This window comes from Genypterus blacodes, unplaced genomic scaffold, assembly GCF_046128005.1.
Source record: "Genypterus blacodes isolate CSIRO-AG114 ecotype Tasmania unplaced genomic scaffold, CSIRO-AGI_Gbla_v1 ptg000072l_1, whole genome shotgun sequence".
Lineage (NCBI taxonomy): Eukaryota > Metazoa > Chordata > Actinopteri > Ophidiiformes > Ophidiidae > Genypterus > Genypterus blacodes.
The window spans coordinates 1,025,797-1,050,560 of NW_027466882.1; the positions used below are offsets into that span (position 1 = coordinate 1,025,797).

The 24,764-nt window shown below is 41.5% G+C and overlaps 1 protein-coding gene across 1 annotated transcript in view; it reads left to right on the forward strand.

Annotated features, from left to right (window-relative positions):
* Nucleotides 1–24,764, forward strand: part of LOC143005841 (ubiquitin-conjugating enzyme E2 E2-like) — a 50,327-nt gene that overhangs the window by 4,840 nt on the left and 20,723 nt on the right. Inside the window, exon 3 of the mRNA XM_076157251.1 lies at nt 3,916–3,966. Coding sequence (XP_076013366.1) covers nt 3,916–3,966 — 51 coding nt within the window. The remainder of the gene's footprint in view (nt 1–3,915; nt 3,967–24,764) is intronic.

Genomic DNA, 24,764 nt, shown 5'->3' on the forward strand with positions numbered 1-24,764 from the left:
CATAACAAACAGTTCTTTCTGCGCCATGTGGTTATGCTGATTGGTGTGTGTATAGCCCAATTAGGTAACGACTACAACAGGGATCTGCTCTTAATAAAACATCAATCTAAGCATGCTTTTTGTAATCTATTTGTATCTTTGAAGGTATTTCATGGGGAATTTGTCGAGCACAAAGGAAGCGATGCGTTTAATGTTCCTGACAGCAGCAGCAGCAGAAATATATACTGTGTTAACTGCTCATTAGACAGCGGTGCTAGAACATAAACAAATGAGCAGCTTGAAGTTGACTGCCTCACAGGAAGCTTTCACATTCCTTTATTACAAAATGCAAATGCAGAAATCGCCCAGAAATGACTGATTATGTTTAGTGTAGTGTATTTAGTGAAAAGGTGCAGTTGGCTCAGGTGATTAACGCATTTAGAGTTTCAAAAAGAAAGACGTTTATATTGTATGAGTATCAATTCATGGATTATTTTTACATTCTCAATTAAATGATGACAAACTTATGAAGAGTAACGTATCTTTGTCATTGCCTTCTAGGCTATAATTAGTACAACTATATTAAATAAACAGTATGTTCCCTTCCCGAAACATTATGAAGGAAATGCTACATATAGTTACATATATACATGCTTTTATTAGTAAGTTATTATGACAGTAATTGGCAGGCATTGTGTAATTGTGTTGCTTTACAGGTGCTCACGTTCCTGTAATGGGACTTCTTCCAGTTACACACACACACGAGCCAAAGCCAGTGTTTGATCATTAGATGTTATTCCCTTATTTATCTTGCAGTGGCTTTAGGGATTATCACAGGCGCTGATCTGAGGAAATATTAGAAAAAACAAGTGTTTGTTTAAAGAACGCATGCATGGAGTGCGAGGAACCGGGCTGTATAATCCGTCCCCTCTCTCTCCTCTCTCTCCCCCTCGGATTCCCCCGGCCTCGTTCGCTCGTTCGCCCGCGCCGATCTGCCGTAACAGGTCCCCGGCTTCACCCGGGCAAAATGTGCCACCTCAGGAAATACTGCAGATAAAATTACACAGCACGCACTCACGCTGAGAACGACACCATAACCGTGGAGATTGTATTACAGGCTCCTTTGCAAAAAAATATGCGCCCCCCTCCTCCTCCTCCTCATCCTCCTCCTTCTCTACCTCCCCCTCGCTTCCCCCAAGTGAGTCATGAGCAGTCGTCTCCACTGCATCATCAAAAGCAGGAGAGTTTAAAGGGAAAATCTCCTCTCGGATACCCGTTCGCGCTCATGTATCATCAACCTGTGATGTTCAGTCCTTTAGTTTATGATGGAGTGTTGTATTAGACTTCTTTCCTTGCTCGTTGCTTGTCTACCGGCGAATTGCAAAGAGCATATAAAAGAACTGTGTGAGTGTTTGCTCTGAGCCCAAATGTGAAGTCTTTATATTTGAGTCGTTTTCATTGGTGAGAACTATTTTCCTATCATTTCCATGGGGCACCACAAATTCGCTCGTTTTGTTTGGACGAATTTACATGCGTGCGACTTTGATTGTCCAAATAATGCAAATAGTTACTTTAGTAGCTCAGTTCATAGGGACACTATGGTTGCCGGTTCGAGTCCTGTGGCAGCTGGAGAGTTGCCAGTTTGCCTCCAGGGCTCTGCCGAGGTTCCCTTGAGCAGATTGCCGTGTTTGCATGTGTGATTTGACCCAATAAAGATTCTATTCTATTCTATTCTATATTTCAGTTGTGATAGAAACATTAGAATTAGATCGGAGTTGCCATCTGTCTGTGTTTCCATACGCAGAGTAACAGACTTGGATTACGCAACATACAAACGTTGTAATCACAGCTAGATTACACTACACATCGTGTATATTTGGTGAACCGCTGAATCCAGCAAATTCCAGGCATGTCTACATATTACTCACATTTCTGCCTCCATCACAGGGCAGACAATAAATCAGTAGCATGTAATTGTGGTGATTCAGACAATATGAACTGTACCACTTGTTTTTACATGTAAGTGGGTGATAGATGTATGGCGTCTAGAAAGGATTTAGGTGATACTAGTAGAGCTTATATTGCTATCCTCTAAATTAATATCGTAACATTACATCTATCAATCAAGGTGTGTGCCCAGGGGAACAGAGTCCAAGATTTATATCGGACAAAAATATGTTTCTTTTAGGGGCTGGAATGTTTTTGAAGTTTAGAAAAACGGAAGGTTGGGAAGTAGTTTTGAGTTTCTGTCAAACACAGAGTGGCTTGTTGGTCATCATTTTACTGCAGGGTTCAGTGGTGACATCATTCAGCTCTACTGATTCTCTCTCCTCTTCCTCTCTCTTGCAACAGCCAATTCCTCTTATTTGCAATCAAATTAACAGAGGGACAGCACGAACAATGAGTGTAGTCAGTTATCTTCTTATTATGGTGTTCAGTTATATCAGGAAAGCAAATGAAAAGAAAATGTTAAGGGAATGAACATTTGGAAAAAATTGAGCGAAAATGTAAATGTTTCAATTAAAGTGACAAAGCGCCAAATTCCAAGTGAAATCAGAACAACTTGCTCATATCGGACAGAACAGAACTATAACCTAATAGTATCTTATAACTTGTTACACATTTTAATTGCATTACGTGGTGATTTTCCTTCCAAAGCGTGACTGAAACCAGACAGTTTACCCCCTTTTCTAGAAATCGCACATTAACAAATCCGTAAGGAATTAATTATTTTCAGTCACGGAGGACACTTTGACTTTGCTATGGAAAGTCGGCATGAAACCGCATAAAATTACGCATACATCAGGAAGGACCGGTTGTCAATTCAAATTTGTGTCTCGCCATTCAAGCAAAGTAATATTGGGAAAACTTGTGTGTGAAAGATTTGTGACCAACCTAAAGCAAGGCGGAGGGGGACTGTGTGTCTTACAGGGGAGCATGCCTATGTTCCCTCAGCCCTATGTTCCCTCAGTCCTATGTTCCCTTATTTCTAAGATTTTTTAAAAATTAGGCCCTATGTTCCCTCATTTCTAAGATTTTTTTCAAAATTAGGCCCTATGTTCCCTCATTTCTAAGATTTTTTCAAAATTAGGCCCTATGTTCCCTCAGCCCTATGTTCCCTCATTTCTAAGATTTTTTTCAAAATGAGGCCCTATGTTCCCTCATTTCTAAGATTAGATAACCCTAACCCTAACCCTCATTAGAAATGAAGGAACATAGGGCTGAGGGAACATAGGGCCTTATTAGAAATGAGGGAACATAGGGCCTAATTTTGAAAAAAATCTTAGAAATAAGGGAACATAGGGCTGAGGGAACATAGGGCCTTATTAGAAATGAGGGAACATAGGGCCTAATTTTGAAAAAAATCTTAGAAAAGAGGGAACATAGGGCTGTGGGACCATTGGGCTGAGGGAACATAGGGCTGACCCCGTCTTACAGCAGCATTTGTAGCTTGCTCCAGTGACTGTAAATGTAAAATATGTGACACCTGGCTGCTGGATTCTTCTATGCAAATGCCTTTCGGCGTAGTGAGGAAACAAATGACCAAAGACAAATTCGAAACCCCTTTTCCTAATCCGAACCTACAAGAAGGGAACGCAGACCGTGATCAGCAACAAAGAGAATCGCGTCTAGACAAGATCCCTTTTATTTGACACGGTTCTTTGACATCGATATCAATTTACATGCAAAGTAAAAAAAAAAAAAAGAGGCAAATATTCAACCTTTGCATCCCTGTGTTGATCTTTGTGTGACAGAAATGATTCCCGTGTTCAATTACAGCGCTCTGGACCTCATTAGAAAATCAATGAGGTATTCAGTGTGTACACTTACAGATTGATTTTAGCAGACGGGATTTATATCACTGTCTGCCATGTTCCCCGTGTGCGTCTCACTATGTTGCCATGATTGTAACACTTGATTGTGCTCTCATTCCAGAATCCAGAAAGAGCTTGCAGAAATAACCTTGGACCCGCCGCCAAATTGCAGGTAGGAGCCTGTTGATTGTCTGTGTGTGTGTGTGTGTGTGTGTGTGTGTGTGTGTGTGTGCGTGTGCGTGTGCGCGTGTGTGTATGCACGTAATTCGTGTTTAAGGGTTATTTACCGTGACGTCTGATGCGCTTTTGTGTGCGAGCCTGCACAAAGTGAGGTGTGTGAATGGATTGTGCCAGCTCAGTGACTCACCAATTGCATAGATGGGTTGTTGTGCTGTATTTACACCACCGTTGGCTCTGGGCTGAGGACGGGATGAATACACCTTGTAAGAAGCGCGAAAGCGTGAATCGGATTTCAGAAGAAAGAAAATAAATAGATAAGTAACACACAGTGTTTCGCCTTAATGTCGGTGTTTACCAATGGGATCGGCGTAGCAACGGTGTTGTGTTTGCAGGCGCTCCCAAAGGGTAGGAAAGGCAATCTGCTGTGTCTGAACTGGTTTGCATGGTTTATTCCCCCCCCCCTAGTCAAAGCGTGGTGAAAGCCAGAGGTGCCATACACTCCTGCCAATCAAGATCTGTGTAAGAGCTTCCACTGTACACTGTGTGTACCGTCCAGTCAGCATTTATTATTCCTGTCCCGCTGATGTCTTTTGGGAATTACGTTAGAGCTCACGGGGAAGGTGGAGGCGTTGCCAGTACAACATTAACAACAAGGCACTAAAGTCCATTCATTTCCACTGGAGCTGATGATTGACTGATCCATCCCTTTAAAGCTGAGAAAGAGCGTTCTGTCTGTCACTTTGTTCAATTTGGAACCATACGGGAACTCTCTGACTAAAAACCGTCCAACAACGATTAACCATAACAAGAAATAGTTAGATAACTCTCTATGTTCAAGTAATTAACAACATTACCTCATCGCTTCTGTTTTCACTTCACTTCCTTCCCATTGTATTGCAGAATTAATCAAAATGTTGTGATTGTGAAACTCCGGTGGTGGATGACTCGGGGAAGAAGCCGGAACATGCTTGGTGCCAGAGCCAGGAGTTGTTGTTGCATACGTGTGTGTAGCAGTAACGTGTGCACAAACATGTATGTCTAATAATGAATATCACAGTTGACTTTGTGACTTTCAAGGAGAATTTGTGATGCCTTTTCCCATCTCCTCTTCCTCCATGTGGATCCAGTTGAACTTTTGAACAAAATGTGGACTCAGCATCTGTTTTGGGATGAGTCAGGTCCCCTGGTTGATCTGGGTCTTCCAGAATACAATAGGTTCACATGGAAAGTCTAAAATAGGCAAGACCTTAAATATGAACGGCTGTGGAAGTCAACCTTTGAAATGAATGCTTGTAGAACAGAACAGATCCATGGTTTGTGCTACCAACAAAATCACGCCACTCATTTATGTTAACTCATCACAATGACATCTTCCAAGGCTTTACAATAGCAGCATATATTGAAAATGGCCTCTCAGATGAGCCAGAATAGATGAATTCATCATGTTGGTGTCTTTCTGTGGGTGAGAAATGACAGAAAATCATTCAAGGAGTAATATCTGTCACATTTGTAGAGATCTCTCTGGCATATTGTACTTTGTTTGTCACCTCAACAGTCTCAAAGATAAAGCAAGCCATTATGCTTCCTAACAAAGGGGAAAAATACATTTCAGGGGCGGATATTTGTATAGAAAATTACATTTTTGTGCAAAAAAAGTGTTGTTTTGAAGAATACCCTCACTGGAAGCAGCTCTGCTGACGAACAGCTTGAGCTTGGCCGCAGCCAGATCCTCCAGTTGTTGTAAGTGACATATTAGATTCAGGCTGCACGGCGATGTTGCATCTCGCGGATGGTGGCGCAGCATACTTGAAATTTAGATTCCTGTATTTATACGCCCCTTGGGGTGTTTGCCTCAGTCTAACAGCTCCCAATTCCCCCCGCGAGGCTGTCACATCCCCCGGTGTTTGATTTAGCCCGCATGTTTCACCACAACACCCCTGATTCATTCTGCTCTTTTGTGCGATAAGCGAAGCACAATCGCACATTGTCAACATTAAATCTTCCTTCCGAGATAAATTCCCTCAAACTACACTGTACCCCCCCCTCACGCAAGAACAGTCTGTTTTAACAAAAGCCCTTTATGTCTCCCAGCCTTTCTTCACCTACTAATTGATCTGACAGTGTTAAATAGGTTGCCTTCACAGAGGCTGGGCTGAAAGGCATCAGATGTGAGGGGTTATGAACGGACGCTGTGATGCAGCTCATTACCCCACAGGCTTCTGTTCTGCCTGGATAAAGCGCGGCTTCATGATCACAGCAGCTCCTACCAAACATCTTCCCCCGGCTCATTTTCTACATTCCCGTCATCAATAGGAAGAATTGAACCGTAATCCCCCATCGAGGAAAAACACCTTCGACTATTATAATAACAGCATTTATTCTGTTTTAGGTACAATTTGGCATGATTTTTTAAAAAGGCCGACAGTGGATTTTTTGGAGGGAAATGAGGAAACATTTTTCATCATTTTTAATCATCTTTGTCACCCTGCCAGGGAATAATTAATTGAATATGACAGGGGCTGTGGAAGGCTATGTAAATAGCCCTCACACCAGACACATTACATTAGCCCGTCGCTTGGTTGGCCTGTACACTCTGTGCGGTTGTGTGTGTGTGTGTGTGTGTGTGTGTTTTCCTTAATTACCATATCCTTTCATGATCGTTCTGGCCGCATTTTGATAAGAATCCCCCATCGGGCTGAGGGAAACAATGTGCGGATTCCAAAAGGGAATTGGCCACGCTCTCTCTCTCTCTCTCTCTCTCACTATCATTCATCCTCTCTCCAATGCTTTTTCCTCTCTTTTTTCACATCTCTATCTCTCTTTCTTAATCCTAAAAGGACTTTTGTGAGTTCCAGAGGAATAGCAGTTAAGATCTTACAGAAAAGGAAGCAATAAAGTGGAAGAGGTATCACTGTAGAATGAGCTGGCACCGGCTGAGAGAAATGTAATTCCATCCATTTCTATCAGGCTGTGGACATGATTGACTTTAAACACGTATCCGCTTTCTTTGCCTGGTTCACAGGAGCACAGCTGTACTATGGCTTTGTGTTTAACTGTAAACTGTTGTATGTTATATGTTAATCACACCTGGGTCAACCTTTCATGAAACAATACCCTGAACTATCCTTCAGCTTATGTGCATTGTATCATTGATAGTTAAATAGAAAAACAGAATGACTTTCGGCAGTATTCTAATCCGCCAAGCTCTGTGAGAAGTGTGTCCTTTTATTATTCCCCCTTTCACTACACAGATATCAACCTGTCAATGCCATTTGCTTTGATGTGAAGGAGGGCACACACTCAAGGGTTTACATATCAGCAGGAAAACCTGAAACCTGCGCAGTGTGTGTGTTGATCCAGTTACGCACTCGTGATTTGTAAATAAATTCCATCAACCTAGCTCTTGTCGTGCCACAGTAAATAAACACCATGATAACCCAAGCTCCGTCATAAAACCTCCACACTTAATAAACTGCTTGTTCTGTGTAGATGAAACCTAAATCTTTGCTTTTTGAGGACAGAAGATATTAAACGCTGCAACTGCCGGACAACCAATAAAGATTTATTGATCACGTGAGGCAAATACCGTTTCAAACATCACCCAGATTTCAGACAACAAAACCATTTTATTGTCAGACTGAAACGGTAAACGTCTTTGTTTAACGGTGTCTCTTTCAACAGAAACACTAAAAGCGGCCGTTAGTAGACATTTATTAATGAAGGGATGTGGTTGTGTGACTCAGTATTTTAAATCAAAGTCCCTGATAGCAGCTTCTGTATTTTTATGTGAGTTTGGCCCTTCTTGTATGAAAAAAATATAAAATCCTTTTGCCATCACCATCCAGTGTTTATACTTTGTTGCATCATAAGTAGCAAGAAAACAAAATCTTCCTCCACGTAAACATTTTTCTCCAAAAAAGAGACATCTGGTCCATGCTGCAGAGGGATTTGTAAAGGATCGGCTATAACAGAAAGCCTCTGTCTTAGTGAAAGGGAAACGATTTCTATTGTTGTTAAGGTGTAAAATGTGCAGTGCAGCCGCTCTCCCTGTGTATCTCGCACATAATTCTGTTTTGTAAGTATTATTAGTCTCTCAGCAGCTGTTATGAGGAGTGTAATACATCAAAGTCATAAACAGGAGGCTGTATCGGTATCATCAAGGGTTTGCAGGTGCTGATGTTCCTAATGCTGCCTTGTGTCGGATTAAAAGATGTCGGCGAGATGAAAAGTATCAATTGCGTGGCCTTCACCGTGCTCATACTCACCTCATAGTGATTTACAGAAGAATTAGTACAGTGTGTTATTGACTCTGTGCTGCACTGCCTGACAGCCTCTTTTTCTCCAAGCCAAAGTAAACTAATATAACTGGGGCTTTTACAACACGGATGATAAATCCACAAGTCAACTGGGTGGAAATTTGAGAAGCTGCAGGAAAAACAAGTTATCCACGGACAATGGGATTTTAACACCTGGTAGCTGAATTTAGAATTTCAATTCAATGTTCAATTTCAGAGTTACTACATTTACTGAATTAATACGAATATATACGACACATAGCATCGTTACAGCATGAGGAGAATCTGCCTGATGAGGAGACGCAATGCCGAGTCTGCTTTGTCCGACGCGGCCCATTAGAATCAGTGGACGCCCCAGGCGGAAGGTAAATGTGTGTATATCTTTACCGAATACCCACAGTGGAAGGTGGACCAAAAAGCATGCGGCATAGAGAGGGGGCAGAGCGTGTGTTTGTCTCCGCGCGTCTTTGTCTTTGTTATCTCAACGTGCTTAATCATATTAATGAGGGGAATGCCACCAACCTCCTCTGCAGGAGAGGAGAGGAGTCATTCTGTGTCTTCTCTGTGTTTTGGTATTCTCCACACAGCTATAACAGCGAGGATATAAGGATATGTAACAGTGCACAGGTTTCTCCATTACTGCGAGATGCGGTTCCAACTGTGACTGAAATGCTTTTCCGTACTGCCAATCGATGACCTTTCAGCAGGACTCAGAGTCTCTGAATACTGCATGAAACGCTCTGATTGCAATGCATGCTTCTATAATCCAGATAGGAAATATCAGCCACATTGAGCTTGTTTAGTAATAAGCTACATATTCTGAAAAACAGTTATTGATGGTAGCTACTGGGCCTCCAAATATTAATTACAATTTCCCCAATTAGCTTGTGTCAGGAGTTTGACACTTCTGTCTGCCTTGTCTGTGATAGACAGCAACTCCTGCTGGATATCAGGCAGCCATGATAGAACGTTTACAAGGTTACTTCACATATTTAATGCTTTTGTCTGATGGCCAAATTGTAAGACAACCTTAATCACTCCTTAATATTAAAGCTAATGGGCATCCGGTCGATTGGAACATCTCAACGGGCAACAGCCGCATTTCTGTCCTCTGACAAATCTCTACAATGGTATGGTTCATACCATATCAAACAACCTTACACCTTTATGAGCTAAAGTCACCGCAGACATGCAGGAATAGAGCGCAGGGGCCTAACGCCTTTAATGTGCAGGACTGTTGATGAGACCATCACCTAGATGAGATTCTGTCAGGATGTTCCAGATTTATCTCCGCAAATGACAGTGATTGATTAGACAGACGTACCAATCCTATGTTCCAAGTGCCGCAGCTACATTTATTTATTCCAAGTCCCTCCCCTCTGGCGTGTGTGTGGCCTGTCGTTCAAGTCCTTCCGTCGAGCACTGCAGCATCTACACACTATCGGCACTACGGCGGTAGTCACGGTCTTGTCAGATGAAAATGGGAGGAGGTTTACTTTATTAGGAGGCATCACGCAGGGAAACAGCCGGCTGGCAGGCGTACCAGCTGTTCAGACAAAAACTCCCTGCATGGATTCAGGCAAGAGCATAGACACTGAGAGAAATCTGGGATGATTATATTAAAACAACAATTAGAATGTACATAAGATGTTGTTTTATTATTATTGACCTGCTTAGCCTCTCCTGAAATAGAAATACATTGTTTTCACGCATGTAGGCTCTCTTAAGACGAGATTCTTTGGAGACAGCCAGGTCTGTTGTGAGGACTAAAAAATGACAGTATACTATTATATTTAACATCCCAGCTCACAATCTATAAAGCTGTTAGCTATAAACCTGTTAATGAGGTAACTGCTCACTGTCTGGTTCAAAAATTGATGGGGGCTCTTTGTCATCTGTACAACCGAGCGCTCAATTCCTCACTACAGAAAATAGAGAAGAACAGAATACATCTTGTTTTGGCCTGATCAGTATGTAGCATTGCATGAAACAGCTTCATTTAATGCAAGAAGGTTGTTGAAGTTGGTATATGGTATTGATTTAAAAGCTCATAATTGGCGTTTGCTTCCCGCTCTGTGTAAAAGGCAGAGAATTGAAAACGTCACCCCAGGTCAGGATGGAAAATAATTTGTATTTTAATGGAGCAATTATTGCCCTCACTGACTGAATTTTGGGGGTGAATACACTTGGGGGCACTTAGTGAATAGAAAAGTTAATATCTTTACCCATCACAATAAAAAGTTGTAGACATAAATGGAAGAGATTTCAAATTAAGCGGTGGTAAACTCAGGTTCCCTTTTATTGAGTTCCACGGGGGCGGCAGCAGCTCAGTCCATAGGGACTCAGCTTACCAAACCGTAGGGTCTCCGGACTCCAGCATGTAGTATTGCCTTCGACTAGAGTCCTGTATGGACCAAGAAAGTGGACTGGCAGCTGGTGAGTTGCCAGTTAAAACTCCAGAGCACTGCCGAGGTGCCCTTGGGCAAGGCACCAAACCCCCAAAAACTGCTCCAGGGGCGCCGTATCATGGCTCATCTTTAGGATGCGGTTCCCTAAGGACAAGCACGTGACTTCCTTTGAAGCTTCATCTGTAATTTATAAAAGCTATGTTTCAGTCATTCATTGAAATAGATTCAATAAAATAACACGTTTATTCTTCAAGCTTTATTGCATTCTCAGTTATACAGTGGGCACTTTCTTTACCCGGGGTACATTATCTGGACATGAAGATTGTGTAGAGATAAATGGATACAGACAGCAGATGTACACACAAGAGCATACACACTTACAACTGGATTATTCATAGCAGCGACTCTGGGATTGCCTCATGAATGATCCTTCTCTATGCGGTTGTACTGTTCAGTCTAATGGAACATTTATGACAGTTAGGGGCTGCTTATGGTGACTGTTCTGCCATTAAGATCGGAGTGAACTGTGAAAATTGGGATCTGTCAAATCAGTCCAGATGTGTGTGGCGATGCTTGCAGGGGTGAATGGATCCTAAGGGATTCGGGCCAAAAGGAGCCTCGGAAAAATCAGCTTCCTTCTCCTTCACAGATAGTAGAAGGGGAAGAGTCGGGTATACAATGTTAAGTTTAACAGAAAGAGACTCACCCATCTGCTTGGGAGCAAAGAGAAGAGGCCCTTAAAGAGCTTTGCTGAGAGCTCACACTGGATATACTAATTATTCACCATCCAATCCAGCTGGCTTCTTTACCTGGACAGCTTGTACACATCTTTATCACCTTGGTTTACACTAGCTCAAACAGGATAATGGCCTTACTTGTATTTGGCTTTTCTTCTTTCATTTCTCATTCTTACATTGGTTGTCGATTCCCTTTCCCATGCAGATGATGCATTTGTGTTGCTTTACCACCTAAAAAGTTGTTTCTGTACCTATTTGTATGCCGCTTGACTGTCAGGCTTTATCACCGTTCCTCTTCAAGCTGTCACAGGCAGCGCTGCATACTGGGTATTGTTATTTCTGCCAGGTAGCATTATGTTTGAAGTTGCGTCTCAAAGTCAACTATTAGATGTTGCTATTATATGTTTTGTCAAAGGAAATTGTCCTCTGCCACGAACACAAACATTATATAAAGGACACTTGTGTGCTTTTGTGTATATATAATAGGTGTATCTAAGTTTTATTTCCTCCCATGGACCTGCAGAGACTTGAAACTCGCTTAGAATAGAGCCACTACAGTGAACCGCATGCTTGCTTTTATTGTTATCACGGTCACTTTAGTTTGATGGTAAGCACAGAGTGATTCAGTAAGCTGTATGGAATGGAACGTGTACCGCATATGCCTTGACAGCTATAGTTAGCTATGTATGTAATAGGTAATAGAAGCTCAAATGCCGAGCAGCTGCATTCTATTCAGGAGCTGCGCTGTTGGAAATCCAGACCATTTAAGATGGACGTGAGAAGTGTAAAACAATGTGGTTACTGCTTTCATCCAGACATGAAGCTTCCACCAATGTGTAGTTAAGATGTGGTAGCATTAACAATAGGCTCTAGATCCAAAAAGAGATACGTTTGTCAATACAATCTTTCTCTTCGGAATCTATCTCTGTATGTGTGTGTCCGTGTGTGTGCTGTGCAACACAATGCCATAACATGAACCAGTACACTTAATTAATACACAATTCACATCTTATACAGTGACTTTAACTCATTTATTAGAAAGAATTGAATACGTGTGAGAGGAAACGAGTTGAAGAGAGAGAGAAGACATCATGAAGAGCTCGTCTGGTCACATGGTTTCTGACACAGAGCTAGAGAAACAACGCGGGAGATCTCACTTCACATTGATAGATCCAAAATAAATTGAAATGAGTGTTTCCACAGTAGACCTTGAAGTCTGCGGTCTGCTTGGAAATTCCTCCTCTCCTCCCTACGTTGTTTCCCTAGGTTGACATTTCAGCAGAAAATGATGATGATAAAACATTAACTCACTGTGTTCAGGAAGGAACCTAATGACACCAGCAGCCACCATCTTAAATTCTTAATAACAGGTCAATATTAGCCCCATATCCTGGCAAAGCTGCTGTATCAGTTCACTCCTATTATACCCTTCACTTTCTTTGACTCGTGCTGCTCCTCCATCCTGCTCGCCTCTCACTGCTTTCCTCCTGTCCGCAGTTTGCTACAGCTGACTAAGCCCGTCTCTGCAGCTGTGTGTGTGCGTGTGTGCGTGTGTATGTGTGAATCAATGAGGTCATCAGTGTGGGTATATCAGCAATGTGCACATCATGTCTCTCTCTGTGTTGGATGAATGATTATACCCTCATTAGATATGCTATCTTATTCTGAAGAGGAAGGACTGCAGTGTCCACCTATAGCACCACTCTGTTTGAGTCTGTTAGATAAATGCATCCAGGCAATTGCGTGTTCTCTCCGCACGCACACACACACACAATTTGAAAAGAAATATACTGCGTTCACACACACACACAAATGTACCACTTCCTCTGCTGCACTTAAAGAAAGGAAACTCATTCATATCAGATACACAGAACCACACTTTCACTTCCTCAGTGTTACCAATTACTCTGATATATGCCATAATTGCCACGCTGTAAAAGGTTATTGTGTCGCCGTGTTGTTCACCTATAAACACGATGGTTCCTTCTTCTAACGACAGAACAGTCTGAGAGGCAATAATGTAATCTGTCTGCGTAATTCTTTAATTATGTGTTTTAGGAATGAATAGTCTTGTTACAGAAGGTGTCCTGATTTCCTCCCTACCACTTAACAAGCTCATTAGCACTGTCATTATTCTCCTGATCAATTGATCCTTTCAGAATCTGTTAATACCGCAAATACAAACCCTTATTAATTCAGCCCCAATACATAACTCAAGACCCAGAGTCTCATGGTTCAAAATGAACCACCTGAGACCCAGCGTTACATTTTTCTCTTCCCCTACACCTTATACATCAATGTGCTTAACTTAAACCTGTTGGTCTCATGTCTGGCTCTCAGGTGGTTAAGTGGTGTGGGAAAAAAAGTAATGATTCAAAGGAGATCTGTATCAACCTTTAAAAACGTTGGCTAAATCCAACCGCACGTTGTGATTTGAAATGTTGAAACTGTATGTATTTGTAAGCATGCAGTAGTTTACTGTTTGCTTTCTGAAGCTACAGTAAATCCTTCATTTATTTATTAACAGACTTTGTTGTAGACACAGGTAAGCAAACTTGTTCTGCACATAGTATCTCTAGAGGCAAACTGTAGGCCAGCCAACAATTGGTGTAGTTTTCTCCTGTGAATCCCTGCAACCATCTGAATTTTTCGAACTCAGTGCGTTCAGCTTCATTGCAGATATTCACTGCTGATGTGAAAATTACTACATATCCACAGTACAAGAAAGGGGAAGAGTTGAATTTAATGTTTGACTTGTAGAGCAGGAAGTGTTGTGTTTTGAAGTATAACCGAAAATGTGTTGCCAAAGGAGACCGTGTGTCTTTTGCTGTTGAAGACCACATTGAGAGATGAGAGAAATGTATTTACTCTCCTCAAAGTTATCCTACAAAGTAAATGGCTGTAGCCGTTTCCTTGTCTCTCTCTGAGTGTCGAGACTGTATCCGGTGTGTAGACAGTCAGAGAGACAACGTGCTTCTCTGTCATCGCAGAGATAAAGCCAACAGCTGAAAGATACGGTCTTGGGCGTTTCTGCCTGTGTTGTCGGGGCTTAACTGAACCGACCAGTTGTCAAAAATGGAAGGTGATGTGTCCTGTGCGACAGTGAAAGCAACATCAACATCATACTACATACCTGAGACTGATTTGTACCAAAGAAATATGTGGCCTCAGGAGTGAGAGAAACAATGTTGTCTGTTGTGCGGTTTACAAGTCTGTTTTGTGTCTTCTAACAGGCTAGGGGACGGTTATTGATGTGCTCAAGACAAATACATGTATTGTTTTGATTTTGAGAGAGCTCCTCACGAACACACTGACATGGGAAATACGAGATGGGCAAAGTGGAACTGTAATTAGTACTTGTGTGTATTATTGTTTTTTCTGGCTGTGATATTGGTTTGTACAAAACAATTATTTTTAAAGAATCAATAGATTGCAGTCCATCTGTCCTGTCAGACTGTCAATCCATAATTGAGTATATCTGCAGGGGAGGGCGATAGGATCAATTACTATTAAAAATTCAACAATTAAGCTTGCTGACTAGATGTTGACTTGTAGTTTTGTCACTGGTTCTTCAGGACTTCCAACTAAGCCCTTCCCTTCCTGGACTATCCTCTGATCCCTAGATACAGTTGAATTATTTCATGGTGATAGATAATCTTCTTTCTATTGAATATCTGTTTCTACCTCTACGTCTCCACCTTCTTGTTCAGGATACAAACCACTTTAGGGCTGAGCTGTACAACTTCAAATTATACACGATATAGATAGAGATTGTTAGAACTAGGGCTGGCAGTTCTGTATCTATCAGCAATGATTAGATCGGATGACATGGGAACAACACACCTACACCTTTCATGGTTGTTAGTTATCTATCTCAACATCCAAAATCAGGCTTTGACATCCATTTGAGACCTGATAGACGCCGTTAACTTTAGTTTGAACACTGGTTTAACATGATTTAGAGACAGCAACCACAACTGTAGAATAGAGTATTGGTATTACATAGAGAGTATTGGTTGACAGACTTGTATTGGAAAGAATGAATCGGAAATGACATACATAATGAAGTGTAGGTAGCGTTGATAAGCTGACAGACGGGGGAAGTAAAACATCCGTTCCTGTCCTGCCTGTCTGGCAATGTTCCAAAAATGCTGACTTTGATAGACAACCTAGTGTTTATTAAGAGGGTCTTTCCTTTAGAACAATCTCATTTTTAATGGGGCCCAGTTCTGTGCCCTGATCATTTGATTCTTATTTTGGCTTCTTATTTTTATTTTTTTTTATTTGATCTTATGCTCTTTCAAAACCTGGTGTTCCCCTCGTTCTTGTCTCCGGTTGTGTTTTCTGTCATTTTCCTCTGTTGTTCAGTATGAGTCATTCTCCCCGCACTCCCTAAGCCTACTTTTGCCCCCGTGTTTGCATTCCCTTTAGTCTTGTATCTTTACACTGGTGTTTTAGTTCACCCCCATTTTTGTCCCATTTGCATGTATTCTCGTATACGAGTATCCCTCTTCTTTGTCTAGTCTTTTCTGTTGCCGTGTGTGTGTGTTTTCAATAATTAAATATCCTTTTCTGTGTCGCCCAGCCCTTGAGTCCTCCTTCTCTTGCTCTCAATCTGGCTAGAGTGTTCTCTCTCTGGCCAAATTGTAACATAACGAAACATAGGTAAACTGTAGAAATTATAGGATAAATCTGTCAGTCCTCTCTTGTATTGGATTAAACTACAGGCTATATGTTCTGTGTTATTTGATTTGATTTTGATGTAGTATCACAGTGAGAAGATGAACAGAAATGTTTCCCAACAGAAAGATGAACAGAAATGTTTCAAACCTCAGTTTGTCATGGATCAGTATGGTTTCCCTCCTATGTGAGTTTGATTTGAATGTATTTCTCAATTCTAAGAGGAATGCTTCTTTAAAAATCTCTCCCAACTGTAATTCAAATTTAATGAAATAAAGGCATGGAAAACTTTGGATTGACTAGAATCTAATTGTAATGAAATTTGAGTAATAAGGTCACTTTCTATAAAAAATGGAAGCATTGCATTTGTTTTAAAATACTTGTTGGTATTGTTTGTCTGGTTCTATCATGTTCTACTCCCACAGAGCACCGTACTTGCAGCTTTTGTGTTTATTATCCATTCCTCATAGCCAGTCAGTGCTTGTCTAAACTGCAGCATTTCTGAATCAATAGCGCTGCGAGAACCACCACTGTTTGAAGGAGACTCACTTCATAGTCTCCTTAAAATCAGCCTGTAATGTCTTTCAGTCAGCAGACAACACAGAGGCAGCAGCTGTAGGAATGATGTCTTTTTTTATTACAGGGATTATGTTCCAAATCATTGACTCTTTTTTTCTCTCTTAGGCAGCTCTGATCTCTCTTTGCTGCCTAGAAAATGACACCCAGCACGCATGGAAAGTCCGTTAAAGATCCTCGCCGTCTATCAGAAATGTTCTCCAGAACTTAATATCAACCGCAAAAAAAAAGAATTTCCATTTACTCAGTTACCACGGCTGTCCTGGCCGCACACGTTCGCCCTTGGTAAGATTAATTAACAGCTCACTGCAGAGATAGTTGGAGTTTCAAGGTAGTTTTACTGCGCCGAGGTGACTGTAGGTCACCTGTATGACAGATGCAGCACTATGGAGCCTGTGGGAGCCGTTCACACTTCTGGCCTTCCCTATTTGATACCAGTCACTGCACTGGCAAGGCTCTTACCTACCATTAATCACAGAATGTGTTTCAGAGGAAGCCACAGGGGAAAGTGCCATATTCCCCCCAATCCCCATACCTCGCGGGATCATCCTCCACATAGTAAATCTCTGTTTAATTGTCTCCATTCATGCCTCGGTTAGTTTTCCAGCTGACGTGGCTGTGCTAGCAACAGATCCCGCTGGCTCTTGAATTTTTTATGTGCCCTTTTGTGGTGCACTTTCAACAGCTATCACCTTTAAGCCTCTGCCCTTAATGGGGGTATCTCCCCTTTTATCTTCAAGGCAGTTCAGCAGGGGAAAAAATACATTAATGCTGTTTTAAGAACAGCTTAATGGATCAGTGCTGGTAGATGAATGGATGGAACTTTTGTCGGTCAGAGAGTCTGCAGCACTGTTTCGTAAAGTCTCGTCTTGCAGGGGTAAATGATTTAGCTCCTACCCAAAGGCTCCTTCGTGGCGAAACAGGCAATTCTTGGCACCAGGACAAGTATTTCCAAAGCAGAGCAAGGATCTAGTGAGATTCCATTACTGTTTTTGGCAGTTTACACAGTGGAGGCACCCAGGCCAAACCCCTCAGTCTCACCAGCCACCACACAGAGTGAGTATCAGCTTCCTGCCAGGGCTTTGATTTCATTTCAGGTGGCGAGTCCCCAGCAGCTGGCACTGAGGGAGCGGGGGGGGGGGAATCTGTGGGAACCTGTGGGAACCACCGTGACACACACAGAGTGAAAGGGATTTATCAGCCAGCACTGAACACGACTATTGCGCTCACATTGAATATTTGATGACAATGTGATGAGTTGAATATTGAGCTTGGGATTTGCTGCATTTCCTCAGTACGTCTGCCAGGAGATCACATTTCTGTTATTAGGAGGATATGTCAAATTCCCCAAAGAAGTAGTCCCATCAAATAATCATTTATAAAGAATATTTTGAGCTAAGAATGAGCTCCCTTTTTTCCCCTGTAGTATTTGTTCCTTAGCTCATTCAACATTAAAGTAAAAATCGGTTGTCAGGGTATTTCTTACTCCATAATAAACCTGTCACTGTAAATCAAGCCCATTTCTGCCCAAACAGACACCAGCCATTTAAGGAAATCAATCTGATATCATGCCCTGTCAATTCCAAACTGTCATGGCAAAATCTGCTGGCCTTTCACTTGGTTCTCAATAAGAAGATACATTACACCACAACTGAGCCATTGTGAATCTGATTGATATGACAAATTGCAGAATTAAATCAGAGTGAAACCTTTAACAGGGTCTTTGCTTAGGCTACTGTCCAAAAATCACAGCTGCCATCAAGCCAGCCAGCATGACTGTCTGTTACTATTTTGATGCCGATCCAAACGCAGTAAAACAGTTGAGGAACTGGGTTAATGTTGCCCTGGTGGACTCGTAGCACTCTAAGCATCTTCTAGTTTTTACACTGTGGCACAACTGGTATAAGATGTACAGCATATACAATCTATTCCTCTTCATTTTGGCTCATTCTACCTGTCACAGTTGTTTGTCACACACTCTCTCACACAAAATGGCGTGAGTATATAATTAACAATGGTCGTATTGGAATGGAATGCATGTCACATTGAATTACTTAAGTTTCTGTATCATGACATCGTGTTACCTAAAGATGTAAGGTCATAACTCAGGACAGGAGTCTGACAAGAGTCTGAGAAGAGTATTGTTAGTTAATGGGTTGTCCCATCATAGATCTCACTGCAGGCCTTCTATCCATTCAATCTGGACAGTTTTATTCAACTCATATGTATGTTTCACGTGTCTGGAGCAAAACGTAATACTCCACTTAAAAGGAACACTCAAAGAAAGGATCAACTTTCCCAGGAAGACACGATAGCATTTGGCGATATCCTAACAGGCAGAACAGTTTAGTTTCTTTGTACCTTTCACACTCGGTAATCAGCGAGTGTATTTATCTCTGCAGGATTATGTGAGCGAGACCAGACGAGAAAGGACAGACTGAGCTGTAAGATAGACTGAATGTGTCTGGGGCTGTGAATGATTGCAGTCTTTGGGAGCGCATTGCGATAGAAGAGTGACGTAAAATCAATGTCAGAGTGCAGCCTAATCAATGTTGCCATGATGGCTATGGAGAGGCCACTGAAAGATTGTTTAATTTGGTTACTCCTGTCTTTCGTTATTCTCTCTGATACACCCACACACACTCTCTCTTTTTTTCCCACAGCAGGACCCAAGCACAATTTTGCAGTAATTCTTGTTTTTGGCATGGAAGAGTGCAGCAATTTTCACAGGGGTTTGTTTGCTTTGCAGAGAACGAATGTGTTTGTTTGTTCACAGTAACAGGGCGATTATTGTCATTTCATTTTGTAGCCCCAAAGACAAAGTGTTCATTTGTCCGAGAGTGCGATCAGCTCTGCATACCATAATGAGAGAACGGCTAACGTCTTCCTCAGGACATTCACTCACAGTAGCGAGCTGAGTCGGCAGGTCTCTGTGACCTTGTGTGCGTGCGTGCGTGTGCGTATGTGTGTGTGTCCCCAGAGGACCATGTGATGGCAGAGTTACATGGTCTTGTAGTTATTAGAGGTCAGAAGGAGAAACTGATGAATTATTGAACTGATTAGTTCATTCTAGACTTAATGTTAGATAGAAAATAATAAGTTTAAAGTGGTGCTTATAAGGCATCAAAGAAACATTAAAGCTTATTAGCAGTTACGCATCTGGTGACCGATAAAAGCAGTATTGAGAGGATTGTTAAAACAATGCCAGTGGGGACTAGAATCATTTAATGTTTTCTAGTTTTATTGTAGCAATGCTAGGATTCAAACCAATCGAATGTGAGGTGGAGAAGTGTTGGTAGATTTTTTTTTTTTTTTTTTTTTTTTTTTTTATTGAAGCAGACATTGTACATGACATTGTGCATACAGGTGTGGGATATTTTGGAGATCGTTTTTTTTTATGGAGAAAGAGGGGAGAGAGAGACAGAGAGAAGGGAGGAAGTTGTGTTGTGTTATCCCTACTATTGTTGTTGAACTTTATACGTAGATCCTCAGGTAGAGTACAAGTGGACTGGAGTTGCAATGATGTCATAGGGTACATACAGAACTTACAGGTTTTTGTAGGATTTCAATCATTTCAGCGGTTTGATTATGTATTGTGTCAGTCTCTCAATAGGTTTGCATGCCCAATAGTTAGACTCTGCAGGACCCACTAGTCAGATACACAATTCCTTTTATATTTGTTAGAATGATGCAACCATAAGCCATTGCACCTCATTAGACAATTCAGGGCCGAGCCTCTGCATGATTTTAATAGATTTTTGGCGAACATGCTTTGATTAGTTGACCACTTTTGCTCCCTTTGCCTGAAACATGGAAGGGCTTAAGCATTAAGCAGTATTTTTTATCATTCCAATGTGAATAAGTGTGTTGTTTGTTTTGGCCTCAGTCAATGGCCTCTAATCAAAATGCTTAACACACCTAGGGTTTGAATTTGATAGGCTGCCCTCCTGTGTCAAACAATTTACGCTGCATTCATGTTTAGTGTATATTCCGCCATTTACCTCCCTCTTCCTCGGCTTCTGCAGGATTATTTTTAGTCCAGCCGCTCTCTCACTTCAGGCAGTGTTTCAACATTTTTCCAGTTAAGCATATTCACAGGTGAAAAGCTGAGCTGCTGCTGTGCTGAATATAAACTAAACACGTTCTTCACCTCCGCATACCCGGCGCCGCTCTGATGCCGCCTGCTGAATTTTCTTAATATCATTTGTCAGTAATTGACATTGTGGCTTGCCTAAATGAGCAGACACACACAATACAATCCTCTGTGGTTTTGAAGACGATGAAACAAAGACGACTTTTCATGTCAGCGTCAGATTATGGAAAGGTTTACACAAGGGTGCTATCATATCAGGAGTTTTAGTTACAATGCTTTTCACAAATTCTGCTGAGCCAATAGAACATTATCTAACACTGATGAAAAGATCAATGCCATGAAAAATGAGCTTGTTACACACTTAATACCACCAACGCAACTTGTGAAAGGAAGCATAGAACATAGCAAGTAGTGTGGCCCTCCAGGTGATTTATTAAGGATGCTCTAGCAGTACAACCACCAGTTTTGTAAGATTAGCCTTATAGCTGAAGCAATGTGCAGGCCTGCGCATTTAGGCACGGCAGGGTGTGTGAACTTGCACAGCTCTTAAGGGCGTGTTTCGCTACAACTTCATTTGCATACTGGCCATGCAAAGGACATGTCTAAACTAATATAGATACTTTTGAAAATCTATGCTTTCCTTCACTTTTTGGGATTCCACTCCCACTCCTTACGTTTACATTCACATAAGATAATTGTGATGAAGTCGACTAACACCATAATTAGACTGAAATGGACCTAAATCAAAGTAGATGAGTGTAACAGACATAGATGATGTGATTGTAAACAGATTTTATTTTTGCATCATAGACTAATAGACTAGTATGTAAAGTAATTGCCACCTCCGCAAACATTTCCTCAGCGGGTAGACTGGTGGAATCTTATTATTTCAGACCAACTGTGCGTCTTACATGCATGCATGCATTCATACATTTTTAATTGCAGTGTCATTAATTACACCTAATCAGAATAAAGTGTACATGTAAATGGAATCGCTGAAAGAGGAATATGTGGCTGAGTTGTCTGAGTCTGGGTGAAACTTTGAAAGTCAGAGGCACCGGAGCAGAGCTTCCCCTGCTGTGACAAAATGAAGTTTCCTGCTCAAAGCATTTTTTTTTTTATATTCAACCTCACTCTGTACCAGAGAATGTCAGTAATACACATTTGTGTTGTTTATCAAAGAAGGGAGTTCCCAATTTATGCTGCTTTGGTGTTTGTCTGGTTGCCTCTTGTAAAGCAATGCTTGGAATTTGCTTGGAGTGTAGATGACAGGGATTTAAACTGCATTTTAAAGGTATGAATTAAAGCCAACATAAAGTAAATAGCATAAAATGAAAACATTGTACTTAGTGTTTGACCAAGAGTGTGAATCTCTGAGGATTATTTAGGATTCTTCACCGCTGCAGTGGCTCAAAGGGTTTGTTCAGTCTGATCGGTGCAGATCAGAGATACGACTGGCCTGTCTGAGGAATGATCTAGTCCAGTAAACCTTTTAGGCTTTGGATTCATTTGGTCCCATAGCACACAGATAACTGGTTTACAAAATTGATTCGAAGGTGAACCTCAACATTTGTATGTGATCCTTACAACTGTCAGGAGGAGAATGGAGTTTTAATACAAGTCAGTCTCAGGCTACAGAGCTGCACAGGGACAATATTATGTTCCCGTGTGTGCGGGTGTGTGTGCCTATGGCTGTGCTGCGCTGTGTGTAATATCTAGGACGATAGTAAACATAAGTGTAGCTCAGCTTCTTCACAGAGAACATGGCACAGGCAGACTCCTGCGTATGACACGAGGCGTCATGAGTTGTTTTTTTACAGGTTCAAACACTTTATGTCAGAAATGGTACAATCTTGATCCCGTCCCAGTTTTACCTGGTTCAAGCTCTTTGGATTGTAAACTGCATCGTGAATCGTTATACCGGAGCACCAATTTGACTCCCCATCTCTGCAGAGACATACATACATACATGTCATTACCATTCCCACACAAATACTAAATAGTAGATTCATCATCGTCCGCACTGTGCACCCCACATTTCAGATTTTGTCCTGCAGATCCAAAATCCACAGTATTACCCAATCCCTGTGCAGGCCCCGTTCAAAAGGACCTAATGAGAGTTAATGGAGCTACGGGGTTTTACTCATGGATGGATTTTATTTTATTGATATGTCCCCACTGTACATGTTCCATTTATTCCTGGGGAATTAAGAGAGAGAGATCAAACAACAGTGGATAGGCAGCTGATCAGTATGAGCACTTACAATCATATAGTATTAATATCTGATCTCAGTATCCGGGTATGGAAGTTTGCTATATAATGCAGTTTACATCCATAAACATTTGCCTTTGGATGCCGTCTGTATGATGGGATTCCAAGAGGTATAAGAGATTTCTTTGAATTGACTCAAGCTTTTTTAATTATGGGTGAAATTGTGCTTCACAATCATTCACAATCATATCCTACGGCACTTGCCAACTTGCCACCGGGTGCACCCTCTATAAATACCTGGCATATGTCTCCCAGGCAGCCCATTACCCCACTGTATCCACAATGATCATTTAAGCAAATGATAAGGTCAGATATGAATCATCTCCTCAAACATTCAGGCACTAAAGGGAGGCAAATGTGTTTATGATAACCTTCAACGTAGCTGTAGCCATTAACGGCGTCCCATTACGTTACGGCGCCGAAATGGTATTTCATTAACCCTCGTTGACGAGCTGTGTGAGAAGCTACAGGCCACGGAACGCCACAGAGCAATTAGAGAATAGAGCAGAGGAGAAGAAACAACAATAAGAGGAGAGGGGAGAAATGGAGCAAGGGAAAGCTCTTTTTCACACTGAACTACTAAAAGAAATATCACCTTCTACTGCTCTCTATATTGGACATCACTAAATGAAATAGAATTAGATAAATACAGGTTAGCGTAGCCACTAGGGCTGGGTATTGGCAAGTACCTCATATTATGACTGATAACATCAATTCAATACATCGCGATTCATTATGATTTTGCATTTGAATCACTTTAACCGCGATACAAAATGTTAATAACTAAAACATTAACGACCAAAATTAAAAAACCGGACTTTCCATATTTTTTTATTGACCTTGGAATGGAAAATGGAATGGAAAGTAAACATAACAAGTGTGTTATTGTTGAGATTAACGGCAATTTAACACAATAACTCCAAAAGCGAAGATTGCCCCTCTATAGTTATCCAGGCTCAGAGTGTAATTAAAATGTAAATGCTGTGGAACGCTACCTACAGAGCAGCAATGGACACATTATCTGCTCTGCTCCACTCCTTCCCCAGCAGATCTGCGATGTTGCCTGCCTCCGCTACGGCTTTCACGCACGGCTCTCGTCTCCAATACGCGCAATTCCATTCCTCAGTGACATAGTAAGAGGTTATCATCGCGCACGATTCCGTTAAGGCGCAGCTGTGTGTGTGATGTAGCAACGCTTATGTATAACATATCAGGGCTCCAGCGTATCTAGCATGTGCCAAAAGCCATCCTTTTCCACAAACGCTGTAGGGCCTTGATGTCTTTTAGAAAATGAAAATGAAAGGAACGACCATATTAGGGATTTTCTTTGCATACTCTCATCCCACTGGTAGTTTACTACCAAGAATTTGTATCCATGCGGGGTTTGTTGTATTTCCAAACTATCTTATTCTGGTTTTTGCGCAGTTTGCAAAATGTATTTGTCATGTCTTATTCCTGGCTGCCTTATTTATTTTTAAAACCAAAAAAAGAGGCCACACATCCGCCTTAAGTGCTGAGGGTGCATCGCAAATTCCCCCCTGCGATGTTGCACAACGAAATGTAGCGGAGCAGGCGGGCGGCGCCTAGGAGGCGTATTGATACAACATCGTAAAAAATAGATTCAGCATGTATTGAGAAATCAATGCACAGTGAGACAAGACTGAAGGCCTAATCAGATACAAAAAAAAAAGCTTATTCAAATTGTATCTGTGTTAGTTTGCTCGGGGCG